This window comes from Nerophis lumbriciformis, linkage group LG08, assembly GCF_033978685.3.
Source record: "Nerophis lumbriciformis linkage group LG08, RoL_Nlum_v2.1, whole genome shotgun sequence".
In the NCBI taxonomy this organism is placed as follows: domain Eukaryota; kingdom Metazoa; phylum Chordata; class Actinopteri; order Syngnathiformes; family Syngnathidae; genus Nerophis; species Nerophis lumbriciformis.
Genome location: NC_084555.2, coordinates 13,018,491 through 13,039,491, shown reverse-complemented (window position 1 = coordinate 13,039,491; position 21,001 = coordinate 13,018,491). Strand labels below are relative to the sequence as shown.

At 38.5% G+C, this 21,001-nt stretch overlaps 1 protein-coding gene across 5 annotated transcripts in view; it reads right to left on the bottom strand.

Moving 5' to 3' along the window:
- Positions 1 to 21,001, bottom strand: part of impg1b (interphotoreceptor matrix proteoglycan 1b) — a 78,100-nt gene that overhangs the window by 3,104 nt on the left and 53,995 nt on the right. For 3 of the 5 annotated variants that reach the window (XM_072913644.1, XM_061968322.2, XM_061968323.2), the window contains 5 exons: positions 19,324 to 19,540; positions 15,615 to 15,825; positions 7,178 to 7,363; positions 6,932 to 7,106; positions 1,437 to 1,520 (listed from right to left, as the gene is read on the bottom strand). In XM_072913644.1, coding sequence (XP_072769745.1) covers positions 1,437 to 1,520; positions 6,932 to 7,106; positions 7,178 to 7,363; positions 15,615 to 15,825; positions 19,324 to 19,540 — 873 coding nt within the window. The remainder of the gene's footprint in view (positions 1 to 1,436; positions 1,521 to 6,931; positions 7,107 to 7,177; positions 7,364 to 15,614; positions 15,826 to 19,323; positions 19,541 to 21,001) is intronic. The other 2 variants (XM_072913645.1, XM_072913646.1) reach the window with 2 other exon arrangements.

Genomic DNA, 21,001 nt, shown 5'->3' with positions numbered 1-21,001 from the left:
TGGGTATAAAAGTAGATTCCATGAAATGCTCAGTCATTCACAAACAAGGATGGGGCGAGGGTCACCACTTTGTCAACAAATGCGTGAGCAAATTGTTGAACAGTTTAAGAAAAAACTTTCTCAACCAGCTATTGCAAGGAATTTAGGGATTTCACCATCTACGGTCCGTAATATCATCAAAGGGTTCAGAGAATCTGGAGAAATCACTGCACGTAAGCAGCTAAGCCCGTGACTTTCGATCCCTCAGGCTGTACTGCATCAACAAGCGACATCAGTGTGTAAAGGATATCACCACATGGGCTCAGGAACACTTCAGAAACCCACTGTCAGTAACTACAGTTGGTCGCTACATCTGTAATTGCAAGTTAAAATTCTCCTATGCAAGGCAAAAACCGTTTATCAACAACACCCAGAAACGCCGTCGGCTTCGCTGGGCCTGAGCTCATCTAAGATGGACTGATACAAAGTGGAAAAGTGTTCTGTGGTCTGACGAGTCCACATTTCAAATTGTTTTTGGAAACTGTGGACGTCGTGTCCTCCGGACCAAAGAGGAAAAGAACCATCCGGATTGTTATAGGCGCAAAGTTGAAAAGCCAGCATCTGTGATGGTATGAGGGTGTATTAGTGCCCAAGACATGGGTAACTTACACATCTGTGAAGGCGCCATTAATGCTGAAAGGTACATACAGGTTTTGGAGCAACTTATGTTGCCATCCAAGCAACGTTACCATGGACGCCCCTGCTTATTTCAGCAAGACACTGCCAAGCCACGTGTTACATCAACGTGGCTTCATAGTAAAAGAGTGCGGGTACTAGACTGGCCTGCCTGTAGTCCAGACCTGTCTCCCACTGAAAATGTGTGGCGCATTATGAAGCCTAAAATACCACAACGGAGATCCCCGGACTGTTGAACAACTTAAGCTGTACATCAAGCAAGAATGGGAAAGAATTCCACCTGAGAAGCTTAAAAAATGTGTCTCCTCAGTTCCCAAACGTTTACTGAGTGTTGTTAAAAGGAAAGGCCATGTAACACAGTGGTGAACATGCCCTTTCCCAACTACTTTGGCACGTGTTGCAGCCATGAAATACTAAGTTAATTATTATTTGCAAAAATAAAATAAAGTTTATGAGTTTGAACATCAAATATCTTGTCTTTGTAGTGCATTCAATTGAATATGGGTTGAAATGGATTTGCAAATCATTGTATTCCGTTTATATTTACACCTAACACAATTTCCCAACTCATATGGAAACGGGGTTTGTATTTGCCCAGCTCTGGTCTACCATGTTTACCCTTTGTACATGACTTGACTAAAATACAAGAAAAGACCAACCTTGTGTGCTAATTGGAGTACATGTTGCAGGTCAATACAGGTTTTTATGCTGATATCAGATGGGGATTCATGTCATTATATGGCGTGTGTGCCGTTCCTCACCTCATTGTGCGGGATGCATTGATGGAAGTCCACCAGCTCCGACATTAACTTTTCGGATCTGGTGGTGTAGAGTTGTCTGGGGATCTGAGGGAGGCACACAAAGTGGACACATGCTGTGTTTACAACACGCTTCATTACTCTCTGGAAGTCAGGGTAGCAAGGAAGTCAAAGCGACAAGAAGGCAGCTCTACTGTACAAGAAGTCTAAGTTCTAACCGTCATCTTCGGAGCTTTTTTTTTCCTGTCCGCTTAAGGACGTCCTGGCCTTGAAACCTCACTTGTGCAAATAAGCAAAATACGACTCGAAAGCTAGGAATTTCCAACCACGGGCATGCAGGATGTGACAGGAGACAACAGTTAGCATCGAAGGAGTAATTTATTCCAATAAAATCGACAAAGTGTCACCTCCCACCAAACGCCATCAGAGGTACTCATGAGAGCTCATATACATCTATAAAATATCCTGTTCTAACGATCTACTTTTTAAATTATGTTTATTCCGTCTCATTTAATTAAATGTTTACAATGAATGCTCAAGGATACACAACTAAATCATTTGTATTTACATTCTATTTCATTATTTGTTTATTTACTGTGGAGGTTCAATTTAACATGGATGGTCAATAAATAAATACTTTTATTTTCAGGCAATTTCCCCAAATGTGTCATTAGTTAATTATAATTGAAAGAAATAGATTATTGTGTTAATAAATGTGTCGGGGTTTTTTTTTATAAGTAAAAGTACATTTAAATATTTAATTAATTATTTATTTGTGTAAAGTCGTGATCAAAAGTTGACATACACTTGTAAAGAACATAATGTCATGGTTGTGTTGAGTTTCCAATAATTTCTACAACTCCTATTTTTTTGTGATTGGAGCACATACTTGTTGGTCACAAAAAACATTCATGAAGTTTGGTTCTTTTATGAATTTATTATGGGTCTACCGAAAATGTGACATCACATGGACAAAGATAAGACCTTCTGGAGGAAAGTTCTGTGGTCAGATGAAGCAAAAATGTAGCTGTTTGGCCACAATACCCAGCAATATGTTTGGGGGAGAAAAGGTGAGGCCTTTAATCCCAAGAACACCATTCCTACCGTTAAGCATGGTGGTGGTAGTATTATGCTCTGGGCCTGTTTTGCTGCCAATGGAACTGGTGCTTTACAGAGAGTAAATGGGACAATGAAAAAGGAGGATTACCTCCAAATTCTTCAGGACAAACTAAAATCATCAGCCCGGAGGTTGGGTTTTTGGCACAGTTGGGTGTTCCAACAGGACAATGACCCCAAACACACGTCAAAAGTGGTAAAGGAATGGCTAAATCAGGCTAGAATTAAGGTTTTAGAATGGCTGAAGAAACAAGTCTATGTCACAAAACCAACAGATTTAGCTGAACTGCACCAATTTTGTCAAGAGGAGTGGTCAAAAATTCAACCAGAAGCTTGTGGATGGCTACCAAAAGTGCCTTATTGCAGTGAAACTTGCCAAGGGACATGTAACCAAATATTAACATTGCTGTATGTATACTTTTAACCCAGCAGATTTGGTCACATTTTCAGTAGACCCATAATAAATTCATAAAAGAACCAAACTTCATGAATGTTTTTTGTGACCAACAAGTATGTGCTCCAATCACTCTATCACAAAAAAAATATGAGTTGTAGAAATTATTGGAAACTCAAGACAGCCATGACTTTATGTTCTTTACAAGTGTATGACTGTATGTATGTTTGGGTTGCATGGTGCAGAACAGCAGCATGCAGGTAGGAAAAAGTATTGAATTCCTTCTTCAAGCGAGGCAAAAACACATGAAGTCGTGCCGCCGGGCATCAAACGTAAATAGTAGCACCAACATAAATCTCTAGCAAGGCTAGGTAGCGACACCAACCATCGCCAAGGGCCAATGAGACTGCCAGGCAGATATAAATAGCTCTCTGATTAGTGATCAGGAGCAAGGTGAGCGTCCTGACCACTAATCTGAGGCAGATGCAATTAATCAGCGCCCATGCCCATGGATCTTAATGGGCGCTGAAACGGAAATAGGCAATAAACCGAGGAGATCTTCAACATATTAAAAACAGCATATGACCTGGTCTGACAGCTCATAACACATTATTTATATTACTAAGTTGTCACGCCCTAATGAACAATTTCAAGTTTTCATTAATCACATTCATAGCCTCGTGCATTTATTTTATCCATCAAACTTAGCCGTTCATGAAACAATTCATTAAATCATGAAATAATGTAGTTATAAAATCAATACTAAAATAATTAAATATACTTTTACATTCAATTAATTAGTAACACATTTTAATAACACATGGATATATTTATTTATTTATTTATTTATTTATTTATTTTGTATTTATTTTTTAATTCCAATTATAAATACAAATGACACATTAACTATTACATATAAAGTAATTATTTCATGATATATTTATTTATTTATTTTCTCCCAATTGACCTTTTATCATTTACAAGCCATAATATTCAAATATTTGGAAGGATTAATAAAAAGAAATTTAATGTATGGATTTAAAGATTTAAAAAAATAACAGTGAACCCATCAGTGTTTACATTTTACTAGGGATGTCCGATAATGGCTTTTTTGCCGATATCCGATATTACGATATTGTCCAACTCTTAATTACCGATACCGATATCAACCGATACCGATATATACAGTCGTGGAATTAACACATTATTATGCCTAATTTGGACAACCAGGTATGGTGAAGATAAGGTCCTTTTTTTAAAAAAAAATAATAATGAAATAAAATAAGATAAATAAAGTAAAAACATTTTCTTGAATAAAAAAAGAAAGTACCGTATTTTTCAGAGTATAAGTCGCACTGGAGTATAAGTCGCACCTGCCGAAAATGCATAATAAAGAAGGAAAAAAACATATATAAGTCGCACTGGAGCCCGGCTACACTATGAAAAAAACTGCGACTTATAGTCCGAAAAATACGGTAAAACAATATAAAAACAGTTAGAAACTAGTAATTAATGAAAATTAGTAAAAGTAACTGTTAAAGGTTAGTACTATTTGTGGACCAGCAGAACGCACAATCATGTGTGCTTACGGACTGTATCCCTTGCAGACTGTATTGATATATATTGATATATAATGTAGGAACCAGAATATTAATAACAGAAAGAAACAACCCTTTTGTGTAAATGAGTGTGAATGGGGGAGGGAGGTTTTTTGGGTTGGTGCAATAATTGTAAGTGTATCTTGTGTTTTTTATGTTGATTTCATAAAAAAAAAAAAAACGATAATAATAATTAAAAAAAACAATACCGATAATTTCCGATATTACATTTTAAAGCATTTATCGGCCGATATTGTCGGACATCTCTACATTTTACCTATACTGTAACGAGAGATGCAGCGATCAGTATCGGCCACATTCTGAGAGAAAATACGTGATCGGCCGACACTGTGTTTATATTTGGCCCCACAGCTAACAGAGGTGGCTGGCAGATAATGATGTGTCCCCATACCGATGTGGAGCCACCCTCCTCCTGTAAACCAAGCTGCGGAAAATAAACTGCATTCATCGCAAGTATCATTATCACTGGAGGACGAGGCTAAACATGTTACACACCGAGGAAAAGCATGCTAATCACTAAGTTAGCCATTAAGATAGCTTGAAACAGCGCAAGAAATAAGTGCATAAGAAGTTTAGTAAGCAGCTGTTAACAGGAAATTAATAAGTAGATTAATACGAGTAGAGGAGGGGAGGGCGGATCGATCCGTGTATCGGTATAGCGTCGATACTGCGTCGATACGACCCTCGGTATCAATTGTTGTTCTTTTTTATATTTACAAACTGAGGGAATACTTTCTTTGACACAGGTTGACAAAAACCAAAAGATTTAAAAGAGTAGTAGTTTTTACTTGTGTTCTTAAACAATTGTATGTATTAAAAGAGAACAAGGAACCAGTTTGAACAGTGTGTTAATGTCGTTACACTGTCAACAGCACTCATTATAAATACATATCAATATCAGCTAATCCCTCTCATAGATAACAAGAGTTCACTTATTTTTACACTTGGGTGACATCCGGGTGTCTGCAGCATGGCGGCACGTCAAGCCGTCTTCTCCTGACATATTGTAACACTTATAGACTTAGACTTCCTTTTTATTGTCATTCAAATTTGAACTTTACAGTACCGATAAGAACGAAATTTCGTTGCATTAGCTCATGGTAGTGCAGGGATAAAAAATCAATAAGGTGCAGATATAAATAAATAGATTACTGTATGGATAAATATATTGCACTTTTGCATATGCATTCACGTTTATGGAAGTATGTTATATTGTCTTTATAATCCAGCGAGTTAATCCATTTTTGGGGACTATGAAAGTTAGGAATGTTAAATTGAGTGCTGTGAAATTATTTTTTTATTCATCCTTTTAAATCGTGAATATGATTTTTTTTATTTTTATGTTTTACTAACTATATGTAATCCGTCAAAATGTGCTAACAGTATTATCTAAAGTCCCTTTAGGGTGTACTTTGAAGAAATATGTAGGAAAGATGAAGAAAAGGAAGTGGGTGATGGCTCAGTGTTGATACAGTTGTCATGGCAGTTTACCTGACACATGAAACGTGAAGAATTCGGGGCGCGCACTGTCCACTTTAGCCGCCAGATGGCAATAGAGTGTTGAATACCTTTTAAATGTGTTTTGTGGCAATTCCGACTCTAAATCCAACATCAGTCGCTATGTAAAGTGGCGCTTTCCATCTTTTTCAGCAGACTGCATAGCAAAATAATTAACCCCCTGTTAGAATAATCATGTATATATATTATCACACAACTTTAGTATGCTTAAAGTCAGTGGCTATAGTTATTAGCTATTGTGCTCAAGCTGCATTTTTTTCTATCTGTGTAAGGACAAAACCTCTTGTCTGAGGGGTGGCCTCAGCCGCAGATGTTATCTTTGTTTTAGCCCGCTAACAGCCAAGGACTTCAAGGACCTCAACGAAGATAAGATGACAGCACGCAGACGAAGCAGAAACAAGGCAATCACAAGGCCCCAGCACATTCCGTCACGTGTTGTGCGTACTGGACCTGCTTTGCATGATATATGTGACCACTCCTTTTAGAGGCGCCTTCAGTGATGTTGACTGTGGAACTCCTGAATAAATAGAGGGACGCGGGAGCTGTACCTTAGAGCGTAGGGCGAGACTGTGACTAAGTGTGCAGCTCCATGCGTTCTCCTCATGAGCTAAATTGAACTCTGTCTACATGGTTCCTTGCTTCTTGTCTGATTAATAGATGTCATCAGTGTTTGAACCTGACACGCCCCCTCTCCCCATCCCTGCGTTAACTCATTACATTTGATTTGATTACTTCTATTATGGACAAAATGTTTTCCAGCCTCCTGGAAGGGTCGTGTTAGAGTGTGTTAGAGAAGGCAGTTGGCGGCGCGTGCAGTTAGTAGGCGTGGTTAGTTCAGGCGCTCCTTGTACCTCGATACTGAGATGTATGTTTTCGACTGAGGCGTAAAGTTCCCGCTCAGACTGTGACGAGGAGGAACTGGAGGGACATGGCAACGTGGACACTTGACTTAAGAAGCCATCATCACTCTCATACAGGGGGTTCACCCTCAAAGTATTGTCAAAGGCAGAGGGTGCCAGGCCGTGCCTGCGAGGGCGGGAAAACGTCTGGACATCACAACAATTACCGCGAGGAAAGCAGCAGGAGAAAGAACCTACACCAAAGTCACCGCCTTTCTGGTCGCCGTGCACTTTTTGTTGACGAAGACCAGAATGCCCACGATGGCGCAAACCAAGCAGAGGCTCCCCACCAGGCAGGTTATGACGAGCGAGGGGTCGAGAGGCATGGACACCAGCTCGCTGCAGCGCTCGCCGTGGTAGTGCCAGTACTTCCCTACGGGACATCTGGGACACAAGCGAGGGAGGACATGCTGAGGTTAGTGTCGCGCAGCCGCTTCCTGTTCCTGTCAAAAGTTAGTCAGGCAGAATTTGAATCCAATGTGATGGTATCATTGGAATAAATACACATATTTTGTTATTACAGGGGAATTTAGCCTATCATTCACAATCCTTATGTAACACTGCAAAAAGTCAGTGGTCAAAAACAAGGGGAAAAAATACAAAAATGAGGGGTATTTTATCTGGACTAAGCAAAATTATCTGCCAATAGAACAAGAAAATTCCGCTTGTCAAGACTTTCCAAAACAAGTAAAATTAAAGCTGCAAGCAGCGATGGACGGGACTGACTTTGACGGCACATAAAATCCAAACCGGAGCAGTAATTAAAACTCTTTGGTTAACTTTTAATCAGAAGGGTTCAGTCTCTCTCCTGTGCTAGTTTGAAGCCGACACGACAAACGCGCTCAGAGGAGATAATGTTTGAAAAAAGGTGACCGGTTTTTACAAAACTTTTGTTTTGAAGGGGGAATTGCAAACTTCCTGTTGATTTTTGCTGGGGTTTGTCAAGTTATGAAATGTAGGTCTAAGTAAGACCTACATAGAGGTTTTTGTTTCATGTCTCTAAGACATTCCTACTGGAGGTTACAGGCAGTTTTGTCTGAGTTTTCTTCCTAGGAGCAGTTGTGTCTGTTTTCTTCCTAGGGGGCGCTAGAGCGCTATTTTGAGTTTTGGGGTTGTTTTTTTTTTCATTAGATAGCAATTTTTGCCAGTCCTAAAGTGTGTCCAGTTTGGTGAGTTTTGAAGCATGTTAAGGGGGTCAAATTACAGCTCAAAGAGGCAAAAGTGACTGTTTTTACTAAAATGTTGTTTTGAAGGGGGAATTGCCAACTTTCTGTTGATTTTTGCTGAAGGATGTTAACATATGAAATCTAGGTCTAAGTCAGACCTACATAGAGGTTTTTGTTTCATGTCTCTACGACGTTCATAGCGGAAGTTACAAGCAGTTGTGTCTGTGTTTTTTCCTAGGGGGCGCTAGAGCGCAATTTTGAGTTTTGGGGTTTGGTTTTTTTATTAGATGGCAATTTTTGCCAGTCCTGATGTGTGTGTCAAATATGGTGAGTTTTGAAGCATGTTAAGGGGGTCAAATTACTGCTCAAAGAGGCGGCGGAATAATAATAATAAAACACACGAAATACAATAGGGTCCTCCGTCCCAAAGGGACATTGCAGTCCCTAATTAGCTAACCTCAATGAACCCAAAAATACCTTAAAATAATAATATTCTCACTAGTAACAAGTGCACTTTTCTTGGTCGAAAAAAAAGAGAACTCTGCTCAATATGTTGAAAAATATTCTTAAATGAAGTAAATGCTAGTGCCATTATCTTGACATAATGATATGCGCTCGGCATTACATTTCTTGAAACTTATACTAAAAACGAATTTATTGTTTTTAATGGAAAGGCAACAAGGCAACCGCTTGTTACTCTTGGTGTCTCCTAGCCGCTCAGGCAAAACATATTGTCTAAAAATGCATTTTTCCATCGATAACATGACATCATCGCGTCAAGTGCGTGCTCTTTCAGTCAATTTGTGCGCATATATACAGCCCGGCCCCCGCCAAATTTTTTTAATTGTAATTTTGAAGAATTTATCTGAATGTGTATGAACTATTTCTGTTCAAAATTGTTTGAATCGTCAAATGTTTAAATATTAACTGTCAGTTTACTGTACTGTGCCAACTGTACTACTATATGAGTACGTATTTTCTATTGTTTCATTGAAAATAAAACAGCAAAGTCCATTTGGCTGTCATCCGTTTTAATTAGGAGACTCAATTGTGTCAAAATCATGATTTTTTTTTTTCATGCTTGAAATAAGAAATTATTACTTTAAAAATGTAGTTTTATACTTGTGAGTGTTGATGACACAGCTTTGCAACAGTTGATATTCTAGTTTCCAGCATGTTTTACTCAATATAGGTCATCAAATCTCAACAACAAGCTGTACTATCTTACTGAGATAATAGAGGACCAAAACACTTAAAACAAGTAAAACACTCTACATAAAATCTGCTTAGTGAGAAGAATTATCTTATCAGACAGAAAATAAGCAAATATCACCCTTATTTGAGATATTTAATCTTACTTAGATTTCAGTTTTTGCAGTGAAGACATGCACACTTGTTTGTCTATGTTTTATGCTTTCTAGATAAACAAACACTAGCAAAAGTCAGCCACCAATGGAACCAACGGGAGTCGCTCTATTCTCCAGTCTCCACAAATCTTCATCAAGGTTTTATATACCTGATGTAAATAATTTGAGATGTAGTAACAGGCACGTTCATAAGAACACATACTATTTGCGTATTTTGCTCATTTTAGGCATAGGGCGGGCGTTCATATCATAGACTCATCACAATCTTTTTCCTTCAACACCATGGACGACAACTTTGTGAGAGACAACACACATAAAAGAACATCACTTACTGTACAATGTCTGCTCTCAAAGGGATGTCGACTGATAGGATGTTCATATCTTCCGGGGTTAGATGAAGAATTAATCAGGGGGAAAAAAAGGTGGATGCAAACGTGTCTTTTTTCACCATTTCTGGGTTAAGTCGATGTCAATGTTCTACTATCCAGGTGAGAGGCATGATTTATGATTTGTAGAATTAACTTTCAGGAGCTCAGAGGCGATGCAGCAGCTCACCAGCTCGCAATGTCAATATAGCAGCATGGGTTAGTTAACTCTCTGTAATCAATGTGCCGCTGTAGGTTCTTAACATTAGGGTTTATAATAACAATATCGCTAAAACTTGGTTAATAATTAGTTCACAAAATGTAAATAGAGGATTGTTGGTGCTTTTTGAATGTTTTTTAGAGAGTTTTAAGTGCGCAATAGCTCCCATTGGCTCCATTGTTAGTTGACTTTGCTAGCGTTTATTTACGAGTTAAAATGAAAAGGAAAAAAAAGTGTTTATGTAATCATTTAATTAAATATTAAATAATTTACTTAAATATTTAATCAATTAATTAATTATTAATTATTTAATTATTATTGATTTCACTATTTAATGAGTTAATTCATTATCATTAGTTATTTCATGATTTAACAATTCATTTAATTATTTCATAACTGTTTGATTATTTCATTAACCTGTGTGTCAGCGTTTCATGAATTGTTTTGTACATGAAACTGAGCCCTTCATGAAATAATTAAATACATTAATAAATCTTGAAATAATTAAAGTAAAATAATTCATACACTCATGAAATAATTTTACGTTTTATAAAGAATTGATAAAATCCATAATATAAATGATTAAATAATAAAATAAATAATAAAATAATTAATTAAATTATGACAATATAATATGGGCTTTCAACTTAGATATATTAGTAACACATTCAGTAACAGATTTATGTATTTAATTCCAATTGCCAAACAGGTTGATAGAGCGGCCATGCCAGCAACTTTAGGATTCAAGGTTCGATCCCCACTTCTGCCATCCTATTCACTGCTGTTGTGTCCTCGGGCAAGATCATTTACCCACCTACTCCCAGTGGCACCCACACCGGTTTAAATGTAACTTAGATAATGGTTTTCACTATGTAAAGCGCTTTGAGTCACAAGTGAAAAGCGCTATATAAATATAATTCACTTCACTTCACAATTAGAATTGATTAATGACGTATTCAAGTAACAATTTCAAGCTGTAATTTTTTATTCAATGTTGTCCCGTTTGACCCTCCATAATTTACAAGTAAAAATATTCAAATATTTTGAAGAATTCCTATTCAATTATTGATGTATTGATTCGGACACCATGTAGATGAAAGAAAACATTATTTAGTTGATTCAGCAAGTGCATTAGTTTTCTCTGGTAAACATACAATTAACGGTAATAAATATTGAAATAGTGTTTTATTTAATATCGATCATAATGTGATGCAATATATATAATAAGATGTACATTTTAACAATGAAAAAGATATATATAAATATTACGTGTTTGGTATTATTTGATATTATTATATCCAGGAAACTATTTAAAATATTGCATTTAAAATATATCAGAAATAAAGAAAAAAGTGCTCGTTATCGATTCTGATGGGATCTGTTGCCCCCAAAGCACTGCAAACATTGCGTAACGTGCATACTCAAAGAAATGCATTCATCTCCAAATGTACGAACACTTTTGTTTTTATTTTCCTCGATTTTTGGAGGGGTAAAAAAATGAAAATAAAACTTAGTAAATAAACCACACAAATAAGACAAGTCCACCACATGCAATGAAAATAACAATGTAATACAACATGACATATAACACACAACACCTGGATGATTGCTAAGGAGGGCCAGATGGGACAAACTTAATAAAAAAAATTAAAAAATGTTGGTAGCACTTAAGTATGGGGAACACATATTCACTTTTAATTAGTTGCTTGAATCTATGTAGCGCTGTCACCAAATGACTATCGCCTCATAGATCTTCTGTGCCAGTGCATTGAGCAAGTCAAACACTGGATGAGCCAACATTTCCTCCAACTAAATGAAGATAAAACTGAGATAATTGTTTTTGGTGCTAAAAAAGAAAGGTTTAAAGTCATCCAACACCTTCAATCACTGTCCCTGAAAACCTCAAATAAAGCCAGAAATCTTGGGGTTATTTTAGATTCTGATTTACATTTCGACAGTCACATCAAATCAGTAACAAAATTGGCCTACTATCACCTCAAAAATGTAACAAGACTTAGAGGGCTCAAGTCAGCTCAAGACTTAGAAAAACTTGTACATGCCTTTATTACCAGTAGGCTAGACTATTGTAATGGTCTTCCCAAAAAAACTGTCAGGCAGCTACAGCTTGTTCAGAACGCTGCTGCTAGAGTTCTAACAAAGACCAAAAAATGTGAGCACATTACACCTATTCTTAAATCCTTACATTGGCTCCCTGTACATCACAGAATTGATTTCAAAATCCTCCTGCTCACATATAAATCCCTACATGGTCTAGGGCCGAAGTATATCACCGATATGCTCCCACTATATAAGCCCTCTAGATCACTAAGATCTTCTGAGACCAATCTGTTAGCGGTTCCCAGAGTAAACTCAAATCAAGGGAGAGCATCATTCAGTCACTATGCAACAAATAGCTGGAATAAACTTCCTGAAGATGTCAGACTTTCCCCAACTCTGACTATTTTTAAAACGCGACTGAAAACTTTTATGTTCACCTTAGCTTTCAGCTAAATCTTTTAATCTTTTAGCTTTTAACGTCCGCACTGTTTTTATTTTTATTGTCTGCATTTTAATTTTGCTTTTACTTTCTTTCATTTCACTTTGTTGTCTGTGAAGCACTTTGAGTTTGCCTTGTGTATGAAAAGTGCTATACAAATAAAGTTGCCTTGCCTTGCTTTGCCTTATTAACATGCACATTAGTAACATATTGGCTCTTAATTAGTCATTATTAAGAACTTATTAATGCCTTATTCTGCATGGCCTTATTATACAACCAGTGAGCCATTAACTAAGAGTCTTCCCTCAATAACCTCAGAATTATTGCTTATTAGTAACCCTAAGCCAAAGCCTTATATGTTCCCCTAGTGTCCAAATAACTCTAAATTAAGTCTTTGTTACTTTAATAAGCAACTAATTAATGGTGAATATGTTCCCCATACTAAAGTGTTACCAAGATGTTAAAAATTACAAAAGTGTGTCATTTATTAACTGTAAGTGGAACAAAATACATAAATGTGTCATTAATAAATTAATACAAAATTATATAATTAGATTAATTATTGATTTAATCATTTTATGATTGAATTAAGTATTTCATCAATTAATTAATTATTTCACCTTTACTTAATTAATTAATTCATCATTTTGTGATTCAATTATTTATTTCATGTTTTTTTTTGTTTAATTAATGACAATAAGTAATTATTTAAAAGACATATTCATCTAATAAATTACAGTATGTTCCATTTGGACCTCTGTAAATTGCAATTAGAGATGTCCAATAATATCGGCCTGCCGATATTATCAGCCGATAAATGCTTTAGAATGTAATACCGGAAATTATCGGTATCGTTTTTTTTATTATCGGTATCGGGTTTATTTTATTTATTTATTAATTTTTTTTTTTTTTTTTTATTAAATCAACATAAAAAACACAAGATACATTTACAATTAGTACACCAACCCAAAAAAAACTCCCTCCCCCATTTACACTCATTTACACTCATTCACACAAAAGGGTTGTTTCTTTCTGTTATTAATATTCTGGTTCCTACATTATATATCAATATAGATCAATACAGTCTGCAAGGGATACAGTCCGTAAGCACACATGATTGTGCGTGCTGCTGGTCCACTAATAGTACAAACCTTTAACAGTTAATTTTACTCATTTTCATTCATTACTAGTTTCTATGTAGCTGTTTTTATATTGTTTTACTTTCTTTTTTATTCAAGAAAATGTTTTTAATTTATTTATCTTATTTTATTTTTCATTCATTTTTTTTAAAAAGGACCTTATCTTCACCATACCTGGTTGTTCAAATTAGGCATATTAATGTGTTAATTCCATGACTGTATATATCGGTATCGGTTTATATCAATATCGGTAATTAAGAGTTGGACAATATCAAAATATCGGATATCGGCAAAAAGCCATTATCGGACATCCCTAATTGCAACCAAGAAGAATGCATCCAAACAGATGACACCTCCCCACAAAATAGTTGAGAGCACGCTGCAAAATTGGGAAATCTGAAATCGTACTTGATTTGAAAGTTGAGTAAAATAATGATGCTAAGATTTTCCAAAACTTTAGGGATCGTCTTCGAAGTGCGACAACATGCGACTTTACGTGACTCGCCAACATTCTCGAACACATCAGGAAGAGGATTCTGCGCGAGGCCATAATTCAAATTGGACCTTTTAAAGGGGAACATTATCACAATTTCAGAATGGTTAAAACCATTAAAAATCAGTTCCCAGTGACTTATTATTATATTAAGTTTTTTTCAAAATTTTACCCATCACGCAATATCCCTAAAAAAAGCTTCAAAGTGCCTGATTTTAACCATCGTTATATACACCCGTCCATTTTCCTGTGACGTCACATAGTGAAGCGAACACAAGCAAACATGGCGGAAAGAACAGCAAGCTATAGCGACATTAGCTCGGATTCAGACTCGGATTTCAGCGGCTTAAGCGATTCAACAGATTACGCATGTATTGAAACGGATGGTTGTAGTGTGGAGGCAGGTAGCGAAAACGAAATTGAAGAAGAAACTGAAGCTATTGAGCCATATCGGTTTGAACCGTATGCAAGCGAAACCGACGAAAACGACACGACAGCCAGTGACACGGGAGAAAGCGAGGACGAATTTGGCGATCGCCTTCTAACCAACGATTGGTATGTGTTTGTTTGGCATTAAAGGAAACTAACAACTATGAACTAGGTTTACAGCATATGAAATACATTTGGCAACAACATGCACTTTGAGAGTGCAGACAGCCCAATTTTCATCAATTAATATATTCTGTAGACATACCCTCATCCGCGCTCTTTTCCTGAAAGCTGATCTGTCCAGTTTTGGAGTTGATGTCAGCAGGCCAGGGAAGCTAGGGTTGATAGGGGGTTTAGCTCGCTCGTCTGCGGGAACAAACTGCCGCCATTGCTTGCCGTGCTACCGAGGTCCTTTGTCCCTGAATTGCTCACACACTCCGGCAGATTCAATGGGGGTCTGGCGGCAGATTTCTTTAACTTTAACGTTGGAAATGCATCTGCTTTGAGTGTCGCAGGATATCCACACATTCTTGCCATCTCTGTCGTAGCATAGCTTTCGTCGGTAAAGTGTGCGGAACAAACGTCCAATTTCTTGCCACTTTCGCATCTTTGGGCCACTGGTGCAACTTGAATCCGTCCCTGTTCGTGTTGTTACACCCTCCAACAACACACCGACGAGGCATGATGTCTCCAAGGTACGGAAAACAGTCGAAAAAACGGAAAATAACAGAGCTGATTTGACTCGGTGTTTGAGAAAATGGCGGATTGCTTCCCGATGTGACGTCATCGCTCCGAGAGCGAATATTAGAAAGGCCTTTAATTCGCCAAAATTCACCCATTTAGAGTTCGGAAATCGGTTAAAAAAATATATGGTGTTTTTTCTGCAACATCAAGGTATATATTGACGCTTACATAGGTCTGGTGATAATGTTCCCCTTTAAAGTTACATGTTTGTGTACCTGCACGCGGCTCCATGTCCAGGAATGATTTCGCACAGGCCTCCATTGAGGCAGTAGTTGGGCTGCAGGTCGCATGAGCTCTGACACGGAAGGCCGTCCTCGGCGCTGTAGCCCGGCTCGCACAGGCACTGGGCCTCGCCGCTCCAACTGTTCTCCACACAGCGTGAAAACTCATTACAGGCCAGGAACTTGCACGGGTCCCCTTGGTCGGCTGCACAGTGGGGAGGGGGGGGAGGAAACAAGAGACAATTAGGAAGGTGACGTCGCATTAGCATTGTCGCGGCGTGCGCAGGCCGGCCTACAGGATCAGAGGAGAAATGAAAGGGCGCTTTGATCGATGAGCGCGGAGGCGTCGACTTTTAATAAGACATACAGTCAGGAGAGCGCGGCCGTGCAAACAAGATGCATCGCCGCAGCAGACGGTGTCAGGAGGAGGAGGAAAACGATGGAGGACGCTGACCTTGTGGCATGAATAAGCATAACGACTCCGGTCCAGAGATGGCGTTGCCCACAACTCACTGAACTTCATTATGAGAAAGCGGCGAGTCAAGCACGATAAAATCATTGTTATTCAGAACAGCCCTGCTGAACGTGAAGTCATTACAGGAGCCAAATATGCCAGCCGGCACTTAAATATTGGGCCAATTCCTCATGGGAGGTTCGGATGGTGGACAGAAGATTATAACACCTACAGCTGTGTTTTTCAACCTTTTTTTGAGCCAAGGCACATTTTTTTGCGTTGAAAAAATCCGGAGGCACACCACCAGCAGAAAACATAAAAAAATTAAAAAAACTCAGTTTACAGTAAAAAGTCGTTGTCGCAATTGTTGGATGTTACTTCCGGAAGGGACATGTCAGAATAATTGTATCTAAGTTATCACAAAACTTTGTGTTTCATTGAGTTCAGAGAACAAAAGCTGTCTTTAAAAGGCTTGTAAAACTCCACTGAGTAGGATGGGGAGCGACATGAGGGTGTGGGTTTCTTTGATGTATTGTAATCCACAGGAAGATTTTGTCTTTACCAGAGATCTACAAAGCGGAGAGACCTCCCTCCAGGCACCTTTTCTTTGAACTGTTTTACGACCTTTTCTTTGAACAGTTTTGTGATAAGGGCGATGGCTGTTTACGACCCCCCCTCCCTTAGAAACAGCTGTTGCCATGTAATCAGGGAAAGTCCAAATAAAAGAGGAGGCGTACAATCTTTCGTCAGAGCGTGGGACGACGCTGTGCAAGGGTACAGTGTCTACGCGTTTCTCCTCAATTGAGCTCAATTGAATTCTGTCTCTGTTTAATTCCTTGCTTCTTGTCTTGTTTAATAGATGTCATCAGTGTTTGAACCTGACAGGACAAGCGGTAGAAAATGGATGGATGGATGGACTTTACACCATAACCAAGCATGCATCACTATAGCTCTTGTCTCAAAGTAGGTGTACTGTCACTACCTGTCACATCACGCCGTGACTTATTTTGAGTTTTTTGCTGTGTGTAGTGTTTTAGTTCTTGTCCTGGGCTCCTATTTTGGTGGCTTTTCCTCTTTTGTTGGTATTTTCCTGTAGCAGTTTCATGTCTTCCTTGAACGCGATTCCCCGCAGCTGCTTTGTTTTCGCAATCAAAAATATTTAAGTTGTGCGGACGCTATCCTTCTTTGTGGGGACATTGTTGATTGTCATGTCATGTTCGGATGTACTTTGTGGACGCCGTCTGCTCCACACGCTGTAAGTCTTTGCTGTCGTCCAGCATTCTGTGTTTGTTTACTTTGCAGCCAGTTCAGTTTTAGTTTAGTTTTGCATAGCCATCCCTAAGCTTCAATGCCTTTTCTTAGCGGCACTCGCCTTTTATTTGTTTTTGGTTTAAGTGTTAGATACCTTTTTACCTGCACACTGCCTCCCGCATATTGTGATTACGACAAACCATGTTCCCGACATCTACAAAGCAATTATCTATCTGCTGCCACCTACTGATATGGAAGAGTATTACACGGTCACGCTGCCGAGCTCTAGACAGCACAGACACTCAGCAACGGCACATTTGCGGATTATAATTACTGGTTTGCAAAAAATATTTTTAACCCAATTAGGTGAAATTACATAATCTCCCACGGCACACCAGACTGTATCTCACGGCACAGTGGTTGAAAAACACTGCCCTACAGAATGTCCAATCAGCCATCCCCAAATGCTGATCAAAAACACACATTTTGTCATGGAAACAGCTGTGATATGTTGTGATGCAGTGGCGCTCCTAGTTATAATGGCGCCCCCATCCTTGACTATATGCCAATCACATGTGTTGTTTATTGTAGCATTGTTTCTTATTGTTTTTTTTAACATTTTAAATGACCTAATTTTTGTATTTGTTTTATTCTTGTTGTGTGTTATTGTTTGTCCTAAAAGGTGCCTAGAAATAAAATATGACTGTAAAATAGTGCAATATTCAATTTGGTTTTCTGGTGTCAAACTCATTTTAGATCGGGGGCCACACGGAGAAAAATCTACTCCCAAGTGGGCCGGACTGGTAAAATCACGGCATGATCATTTAAAAATAAAGACAACTTCAGATTATTTTCTTTGTTTAAAAATAGAACAAGCGCATTCTGAAATTGTACAAATCATAATGTTGTTGTTTTTTTCACTTACATGTTGCGATTAACAGTATTCTATCTTTATTTGTCGTTATTTATACTTTCTGAATAAATCATGTGATAATGTTCATCAATCTACTCATTGGTGTTAATTTTCAATCTATCAAGATAAAAAAAATAATCTCAAAACCAAATTACAGTTAGTTTGATCATTTTCCTCGACTGATGTACTAACATTATGTGGTTTATTTTGTACATATGTAGCATCATTGACAAAGATACAAAGAATTGCTATTGCGACATCCAGTGGACACATTTAGAACGGCAGTTTCTTTCATTCAAAAATTTCAGGTTCATTTTTATACTTAACAAACTCATCTCATCCAGGGGACGGCGTGGCGAAGTTGGTAGTGTGGCCGTGCCAGCAATCGGAGGGTTGCTGGTTACTGGGGTTCAATCCCCACCTTCTACCATCCTAGTCACGTTCGTTGTGTCCTTGGGCAAGACACTTCACCCTTGCTCCTGATGGCTGCTGGTTAGCGCCTTGCATGGCAGCTCCCGCCATCAGTGTGTGAATGTGTGTGTGAACGGGTGAATGTGGAAATACTGTCAAAGCGCTTTGAGTACCTTGAAGGTAGAAAAGCGCTATACAAGTATAACCCATTTATCATTTATTTGTTTATCTCGCGGGCCGGACAAAAGCTGTTCGCGGGTCTGATCCGGCCCCCAGGCCGTACGTTTGACACCCCTGCCTTAAACAAAACGTTACTTAAGTAAATGTAATGGAGTAAATGTAGCGTGTCTGATTCTAAAGACATGCACCTGGGGATAGGTTGATTGGCAACACTAAATTGGCCCTAGTGTGAGAATGTGAGTGTGAATGTTGTCTGTCTATTTGTGTTGGCCCTCTGATGAGGCGGCGACTTGTCCAGGGTGTACCCCGCCTTCCACCCGAATGCAGCTGAGATAGGCTCCAGCACCCCCCGCGACCCCAAAAGGGACAAGCGGTAGGAAATGCATGGATGGATTATTTGGATTATTTTGTTCTCATTTCAGTATTCAACTGAGAGTTTGACATTTTCCCCAACAAAGTGTTTGACGGCGACTTCTTTAGCGAGGACGTCTCACCTTCTATCTCCAAGGAGCGGCTATCGATCTCGATGTCCAGCCGTTTGGACGCGGCGCTGCAGAAGTCTTCCAGCACGCAGTGCACCGCCTCGGTCACGTTGTACGGCACCTCCTTCTCCAGCTTCATCCTGCTGTTCACCACCACGCTGCCGTTCCGGAAGTTGAGGATCTCCAGCTGCTTGAAGCCGGTCAGATTGGACTCTAGGTAAGGCAGGAGCTGCAAGGGGGGTGGGGACCTTCGATCAGTACTTGGAGACAGACCGTTATTTGGTCTGCTATGTAGTTAAAAGCTCTGGTCAGTACTCAGGGAGGGAATGGTTAATAAATCAGGTGTGTAGGACTGAGAAGACAAAAGACAGGTGGATCAGCTATGACTGGGGTTGTTACACAGCAGTCACGGAATCCGACCAGGAATTATGCGGCTCACATTTTACATTGCAATCGCTAGGAATAGGTCATAATCACATTTTTGACGTTACCATATTTCCCGGACTATAAGGCGCACTCAACATCTATTTCTTTTTCCAAGACTCTATAGTGCGCCTTATAATCCGGTGCGCCTTATGCAAGGAATACATTTGGTTGAGCTTACCCACCTCGATGCTTATTTAGCCATTATGGTTTTAAGTTGAAGACGGCTAAAAAAGCTATCATTCTGCATGATTATGACAAAGTTTACTATTCATGTCAGTATTGATCACCACCTAGTCAAGCAAATAGAAGGGCATTCTTAGTAAACTGCCATATATGTCACACTAATGGTGGCCATATAAACAAAGCCAACACTGTCATAAACATGTGCCATATTGTGAAACCACACTAAACCACAATGACAAACACATTTCGGGAGAATATTTGCACCGCAACACAACATAAACACAACAGAACAAATACCCAGAATTCCCTGCAGTGCCAACTCTTCCGGGACGCTACATTATTTTATTTGGTAATGATAAGTGTGACCAGTAGATGGCAGTCAAACATAAGAGCTAAGTCTCAAGTAAACAACGCCAACATTTTAAATGCTCCATTTAAAATATAGAACATTACACACGGCGCTCAAAAATCTATCCAAATGTTTTAGTAGCAAATGTTTTAGTGCCATTTGTAATATAAAGTAGTGTGAAGTTCTTACTTACAGTCAGTAAACTCGCCATGAAAGCTCTAAAACATACCGGCATAGTGAGTTTACATTATTCACCCAAGGAACTTTAGTTATTAGAGCTCTGGTCGGACGGTTTTTCACGGGACACATTTCCGTCGGATGAGGAGACGCTGCTCCGTTATTGATTGAAGTATGGTCTGAATGTCATTAAAACAGTTAGCTCCATCCTTTAGACTTAGACTTAGACTTCCTTTTTATTGTCATTCAAATTTGAACTTTACAGCACAGATAAGAACGAAATTTCGTTACATAAGCTCACGGTAGCAATAAGGTGCATATATAAATAAATAAATAATATATACACATATATATATAAAATAAATAAATATATATAAATATATATAAATAAATAAATAGATTACCGTAGAGATAATTATATTGCACTTTTTCACATGCGTCCACGTTTATGGTTATATGTTATATTGTCTTTTTTATTCCAGCGAGTTAATCCATTTTGGGGGGAGTTGAGCGGATAATTTAATTATGATGCGTTCAAGAGTCTTACGGCCTGAG